Here is an 8,222-nt window from a genome sequence, read left to right as displayed (position 1 = left end):
GGGCCCCATACATACACACATACATGTATATATATATATATATATATATATATATATATATATATATATATATATATATATATATATATATATATATATATATATATATATATATATATATATATGTGTGTGTGTGTGTGTGTGTGTGTGTGTGTGTGTATATACACACACACACACACACACATATATATATATATACACATATATATACACACATACATATATAGTTTCTGAACACTATAACTACTTTGAACAAGAGAACTAGGCTGTAATAACGTGTACTATTTTACATGTAAAACATTTTGCATTCTAAAAACATTTGCATATGAATGGTGTAAATTGGGACGAAGGCTGCGTCTCGTTATCCATGATGTTAAATCTCCAGCTCTGAGCCACTCAATGAACAGAGCAGATGCACAGAGAACAGAGCAGAACAGAGCAAACGCAGAGAGATGCGTGAGTGCAGCAGGAAAGCAAGATCTCACGCTTGCAGGACAGTACTGGCGACATTTGCAAAGTTGCTACGGTTTGTCCAAAAAGTCGCTAAATTTGTTGCTAGGCGCTAGTCGCTAAAGGGGTCCGAAAAATCGCTAAGTTGGAAACACTGGTCTGCACTGACAGCTAGATAAAAGGCAGGTTAAGCTTAGCGTCTCCCCAGCCAAAAGAAAATACAGATTCTTTTTTCTTTCTTTTATTAAAAGCTATAAAATACACCTAGAACAAATGATGCACTGTCTGTTTTTTTTCTTGAAAATAATTTTTTGCGCCCCCCTCTGACCACTCTATGGCCCCCTGGTTGAGAACCACTGGTAGGCCTATTAACGAACAGCCAAAACGCATAAAAAGTTTTCCGTATTAAGCTTAAAGGGCTTTGGTTTAAAATATGACACATGGTTGGAAACCCAGTTCTGGTGAGTGTCTTACTGCTATTTTATTGCCATAGAGTGAAGCTGCTTTAGACAAACACAAGGTTCTTAATTTACACATTTAGAATGTACTTGTTAGAAAGTGTTGTATAGTTTTAGATTTTTTTTATAGATTTTATGCCTGCTGTGCAGAAAGGTACAGGACAAAACAGGAAAACAATTAGGCCTACTGTTCAGTAAGACACAGAATTCATCTAACTCAATACAGACTTAGAAAATAACTTGATTAACAAGTGTACTATGGATTTAGATAATGCTTCTAACTAATATTTTTAACTGTTGGTTATACATATTAGATTATACTTTATTAACATATCCAAACATTAGTAAACGTTGTAGTTACACACACTGATTACACTTTATTTTCTATAGTTTCAAGTCTGGGGACTGGGATGGCCATGACAGGACCTTGATTTTGTGGTCAGTAAACCATTTCTGTGTTGATTTTGATGTATGTTTTGGTCATTGTCCTGCTGGAAGATCCAACCACGGCCCATTTTAAGCTTTCTGGCAGAGCATGTCAGGTTTTCATTTAATATCTGTTGATATTTGATAGAGTCCATGATACCATGTATCCTAACAAAATGTCCAGGTCCTCTGGCAGAAAAACAGCCCCAAAACATTAAAGAGCTACCACCATATTTAACCGTGGACATGAGGAACTTTTCCATATGGCTACCTCTCTGTGTGTGCCTGTCACAACAACATCCCCTTTAAGCAGCATGCTGAAGAGCATGTGAATGCACGGTGCCGTGCAAGGTGCGCGAGCACCTGCTTTTTCGTTGTTGACATTTGTGACATTTGGACACGTGCATTTATGTTTTGTTATGTCTCCTCCCTGTTCCGTCATTGGCTATTGTTTCACGTGTGTCTGAATTGCCCTCAGCCGTCAGCCATTACGATGCTGATTATGTTTGTATATATACCGTGCGCCTCCCAGCACACAGCGCGGAATATTAGATTAGATTAAATATAGATAGTCATAGTCCAGATTCATTTGTTTAGTTCATGCTGGTTTCTCCGCTCCCAGTCTCTCGCAATTGTTTATGTTTCATGTTTGGTATATCGACCCTGTATCCCGTGACCGCGACCTTGATTCCTGCTTTGCCCAGTGTATGCCTGTTTGCCAATCGTCTGAACTTTGCATGTTACTGGATTACATTTGTGGACTACGTTTTGGATTACTGTTTGGATTTAACTGCCTGCGTGTCTCTCAATAAAACTGCACATACTGCACTTGCATCCGTCATATCTTCCTTACGTCACGAGACGTAACAGTGCCAAAACCACCTCTGGTGTTTATTACCAAAAAGCTCTATTTTGGTTTCATCTGACCATAGAACCAGATCCCATTTGAAGTTCCAGTAGTGTCTGGCAAACTGAAGATGCTTCAGTTTGTTTTTGGATGAGAGTAGAGGCTTTTTTCTTGAAACCCTTCCAAAAAACTTGTAGTGATGTAGGTGACTTCAGATTGTTGTTTTGGAGAATTTCTGACCCCAAGATGCAACTAACTTTTGCAATTCTCCAGCTGTGATCCTTGGAGATTTTTTGGCCACTCAAACCATCCTCTTCACAGTGCATTGAGATAATATAGACACATGTCCAAGTCCAGGTTGATTCATAACATTTCCAGTTGACTGAAACTCCTTAATTATTGCTGTGATGGTGGAGATGGGCATTTTCAATTCTTGTGCTATTTTCTTATAGCCACTTCCCATTTTGTGAAGCTCAACAACCTTTTGCCACACATCACAGCTATATTCCTTGGTCTTACCCATTGTTATGACTGACTAAGAGAATTTGGCCTATGTATTACCTCATATTTATACCCCTGTGAAACAGTAAGTCATGGTTGTACAATTCTCTGTTCATAGTCACCCAGCTGTACTAACATTTTTAAAATGTCAATGGGAATGTATGCCAAATACATTTTTCCCCATATGAATTCATGGGGTGCCAGTAATTGTTGCACACCTATTTAGCAAATATATATATATATATATATATATATATATATATATATATATATATATATATATATATATATATATATATATATATATATAAACCTGTGTGGTGTTTGAAACTGTTTGATATTCACGAGAGCAGAGAATGTTTGTGAATTTTTTTAACAAAAGATCAAAAGGTTGAACAATAAAGACAATTTTTCACAGCGTTCTTTGCTCATATTTACCAAGGGTGCCAATATTAGTGGACTGAAATGTGTATGGTTTAATATATCTATATTAAATATGCAACTACCTGTGTAGAACAAAAGTTTGCACCCATACAATAAAACTGCAAACAATGCTGTTTATCTTCCAGATTATACATTATATGGCACACAGTTTGTGACACCTAACCATCACATGCAAATGCAACCTTCCACAAACTGTTCCAACAAAACTGGAAGCACGCAATTGTATAGAATGTCTCTGTACAGTGCTGCGAAAAAAGTATTTGATTTTTTTTCATACTCTATAGTTTATCTTCAAATGAAATGCAACATAAAACAGACAACCTGAGTAAACACACAATATTATTTGTATTTATTTTATTGAAGCAAAAAAAGAAAAAAAAAAGAAGTTAGACAAAATGTATCAACAAATCACCAATGTGTCTGACACTTCTGGGAAGGTTCAGTACTGAGCCAGGTTTATCCATTTGGAAATAATGGCTCTCACTGTGGTTCTTTGGAGTCCCAGAGCCTTTGAAACAGCTTTGTACCCCTTCCCAGACTGATGTATTTTAATCACCGTCATCCCCCTCATCATTGCTGGAATTTCTTAAAGTTTTATCATAGTGTGTTACTGGGTACGTACTTTTAACCAACTCCATGCTGTTGAAAAAGTTCTATTTAAGTGATTGAACAGGGTTTGTCTGGTTGCATCTAGTCCAGATGAACCACATTATGAATGCAGTTTCATAGATTTGGTGAATTAGTAACTACGGAGGCAAATACATTTTTACATAGGCCCAGTTGGTACTGGAACTTTTTTGCTTAAATAAATAACATTATCATTTAAAAACAGTATTTTGTGTTTACTCAGATCGCCTTTGTTTTATCTTAAATTTTGTTTTAATTTATGAAACAATTTAGTATGAGATACACAAAAACAGAATAAATCATTAAAACAGAGTTCGGTATAATGCATTAAAGCATTACTGTATTATAATGCACTAATCCAGAATAATTCTCCACTTGGAGCAGTTTGTCACTAAGTAACTGAATGTCAGTAAAAGAAGACTGCAGTGTTGTAATTTTAGATCTTCAGTGAACGGATGCGAGACCAATCAGACAGAGTTTACAGGAAAATACGTGGAAACACTCATGTCTTATTGGCTGACAGATCTCAATTCTGCAAACGCTAGCACACACCGTCAGTGTGAAGGGAAAAATGGATATATGGTGATTTTTTTTAAAAAAACAGTAAAGTAATTGAAACTGAAATAGTAATATCCTCTGATGCTGAGCAGGAAAACAAGGTGTGTCAATGTCCATATGAATTTCAATTTACATGAACATGGTGGGGGGGTTCAAGCGCACACACCCCCACCCCCCCGCAACATCCAAAGTTTGATACTGCAAATTTGCATATTTAGAACATAGTTTTAGGATTATAGTTACCGTTTGAAATCACATGATTTCTGAATGATAGAAGCTCCCATAGCATGGGGAAATTGTGGGGTGCTGTGGACGTCCTGTGGCCAGATGTATTCCCTGCTCCATAACCTACCAGGAAACCTACCACACCAAATAGAGGCGAGCTACGATGTGTGCAGTCAAACCACACACGCTAACATTCAAACACACAATCATGACTTTTAAACAAACTCAGAAACGATGGCGACCTATGAAACTGAATTCAACACTATATAGGTTGTAAATACCATTTCGCCCACGGATGCTTCCAAGCAAAGGCGTTTAAAGGGAAAAACATTTAAGGAAATTTTCTAAGAATGTGAAACAAAGATGTAGAATCTTTACAGACACAAGCAAGCAGGCTACTTACTCTTACAAAGTAGTCAGTGCGTTTACATGGACAACAATAATTCACTATTAACCCGATTAAGGCAATACTGTGATTAAGAAACGACCATGTAAACAGCAATTTTTAATTACCTTAATCTGATTAAGGTCATACTCGAAGTAAACACTAATCGAAATAAGACATGTGGAGTACTCCTGTTTTAGTCACATTATCGACATGTATTACAGACATGTAAACACCTTCATCACTTTATTAACATCGTGTAAGAGTTTTCACCGCATTTTGCGACAGGACACAATCACACACGGCAGTGCTCAACATGTTACGGCAAACAAGAGAGCACGGCTACATACCAAACCGCATACTTGCATACTATATTGTAGTGGGGAAAAATACATGTATCTCGGCTACTATATAGACGGTAAGTACGCGGTTTTGGACGCAGCCCATGGCTTCAAGCAGTTGTCTATTTGCACGTACAGCATGACAAATTATTAACTGCACTTAAAGCGTTCATAAAAAAATGTAATAAAAACACCCAAAACTGTATATGGTACCATAACGAAGATGAACTGTATGTTGATACGTGAAATTCTGAAGGGACGACGGAGGGCGTGGCGTGGTGACGTAATGACGTGTGCCGTTAATCTAATTATGTTCTATAACATGTAAAACAGGTACATGAAAGGAGTATTCTAAAAGTGACTCATGTAAACACTTTAATCACGTTATTATCTTAATCAGAGTAAGGTCAATAATTAGATTACTGCTTTCCACACTTTCACTCGCATTTATAACAGTCTCTCACAACGTGAGGGTTCATAACGAACTCGGCGGGAGGATGTGCAAGTGAATGTAACGTTAATGGTCAAAAACTGGAACTGACGTTAGCCTAGACTACTTCGTGGGTGTGAGAATATCAAAAGTTAATTGACGTTCTTAAGAACAAATCAAGCCATGGTATGATGCCTTCTATACTAAGCTAAGGTTACCTACTATTTAGGTATCTAGTTACTTACTGTCTGAAAAAAGCTCGTATGTTCTGCTGCACTTTTCCATGCTTGGCTGCTGTCTCCATTTCTTATAGACTGAGCTGCTAAAATATATCAACGAACTTGCATTGAGTATGGGCGCAACCAAGTGTACAACTGGAGGGGGGGCACACACCTATGTTCCTTAACAAAGGGAAATATATTGAAAAGGAAAAGACATAGATAAATAGAATAGATGAAGAAAAGACAGATCCATTGGCAGGGTTCATTAAAGGGGGACATATAGAAAATATTTTGTATTGTTCAATGGGGGGACAGATTGGTATTTCCTCAACATTGGGAGGACACCCCCGCCAAAGAATGAGTGGTTACGCCAAGGCTAAACCAATGATAGAGATCAATGATAGCTTAGTTGTGCCTCCCCTTGCCTTGTGACTGCAAACTAGGCTAGTTAGAAAAGTTCTATATTTATAGTTTGTAGGTCTGGTACTCCAAAAAACAGTGACAACACCTGAAGCAGGTTTTATGATAAAGCCAACTTTTTCTGATGATGTCTACATTGACGTGCACCAAAATTACTGAAAGACCTATGGAGTGAAAGAACTCACTCATTACACTACACTTGTAGTGTATTTTTGTAGGTGTGATAGGTTTTGAAAGTAACTTGAAAGTAATTAATAATCTGATTACTTTTTTCATGCAGCAATCAGTAATGTAATCAAATCACAATTTATAGTAGTAATTAGTCATGTGTAGTGGATTACTTTGGTTTATTTATTTATTTATTTATTTACCAACTTTGGTAATAAAAACAAATACTTTTTCAGAGCACTGTATTTTATAGCACTACAATTTCCCTTCACTGGAACAAACAGGCCCAAACCTGTAGCATGGCAGTGTCCATTTGCACAGTGAGATTGTGAAAACGGCGTGACAAGCTTGAAGTGGAAGAACTCTGCACTGAGCACTGACCTCAATCTCATTGACCTCTTTCAGATGAACTGGAACACAGGCTGCATCCCAGACCTTCACACCTGACATAAGAACCTCACTAATACTCTTGTGGCTGAATTAACAAATCCCCACAGCCACATTCCAAATAGTGGAAAGCCTTCCTGGGAGAGTGGTGATTATTATAACAGTAAAGGGGGATTAAATCCGAAATGGGATGTTCAAAAAGCACATCTGGATGTGATGGTCAGATGTCCACAAAACCTTTGGTCATGTAGTGTAGCTCATGACATTCAACTAATCCATTATTTATTATTTATGAATGGAAGTAGAATTATAAACCTAAAAGCACCGGGTTTTGTTGTATATCGGAATATATGTTTTGACAAAAAATATTAAAGATATTTAAGTGATGAGTTACTAACCTCAAGGTAATACTTGTACGGTTCCTTTACATTAATCTGAAAAAAATTCCCAACCACAGGTGCAGGAGTGGGACCCGGAGGCAGTCTTCCAAACTTAGGCTGATTTTCTTTACCGCGACTCTTCCATATTAAAAATAAAACAGCAGCAGTAATAAATACAGGCCAAAAGTTTGCCTGTAAAGCGATCAACACGTCCATTATAAAGGGGTTAACAAAGACAGTGCGGTAGAATTGTTTAATGCAGAACAAACCCAAATACTCCGCTATATAGCGCAGAGATGTGACACTGAAGCTTGTTACATACAAGGGAGGGTCGCTGCAGGTCGGGGTAATAGGCGTGTCTAAAACTATGGGCGTGTCTAAATGTATGGAAGTGTCTAACGGTATTTTCAATTGGTCGCGGAAGCTCTCTGTTCCATTGAAAGGCGGGCCCTAAGCTTAAACGCGTATTAACTGATGCTGTGTCTGAAATCGCTCACTCGTTCACTAAATAGCGAATGTTTCTCTGATAATTCCTCATTGATTAATTTCTTATTGATTCATTCCCTATCATTATGTGCTGCAGCAGAAAATATCACAACAATTCGTCTCTAAACACACCAAGCCAACGTTATTATATACACACGTGATTCATCTGAATCTAGGGATCTGGCACGTGTTCATTGGAAAAGTGCTGTTATATAAATGAACAACAAACAATAACAATATAGCCAAGTCTTACCTTGTGATAATCTTCATCATTTCATTTGAAAAGCAATCAATTAATCCAAAGGGAAACTGCGGTGTTACACAGCTGTCAGAGGCTTGCTTACTGTCCATTTTCAAGAAGTACAAATGTCCTTTTCATGCCTCCCCTCCTAAAGTGTTAGCAACCATATGCATTTAATATCCAAGTTTACCAAATTACATTGCATTTATACATGGGAGTTTTGTTAC

General features: G+C 37.4%; 1 protein-coding gene across 2 annotated transcripts in view; it reads right to left on the bottom strand.

The window, feature by feature from the left end:
* Window positions 1-7,590, bottom strand: part of LOC108278307 (cytochrome P450 2M1) — a 13,856-nt gene extending 6,266 nt beyond the window's left edge. Inside the window, exon 1 of one of the 2 annotated variants that reach the window (XM_053687602.1) lies at window positions 7,287-7,590. In XM_053687602.1, coding sequence (XP_053543577.1) covers window positions 7,287-7,484 — 198 coding nt within the window. In that variant the 5' untranslated portion in view covers window positions 7,485-7,590. The remainder of the gene's footprint in view (window positions 1-7,286) is intronic. The other variant, XM_017491576.3, reaches the window with a different exon arrangement.
* Window positions 7,591-8,222: the final 632 nt, after the last annotated feature.

This window comes from Ictalurus punctatus, chromosome 17 (assembly GCF_001660625.3).
Source record: "Ictalurus punctatus breed USDA103 chromosome 17, Coco_2.0, whole genome shotgun sequence".
In the NCBI taxonomy this organism is placed as follows: domain Eukaryota; kingdom Metazoa; phylum Chordata; class Actinopteri; order Siluriformes; family Ictaluridae; genus Ictalurus; species Ictalurus punctatus.
This window is presented reverse-complemented; position numbering and strand designations above follow the sequence as displayed.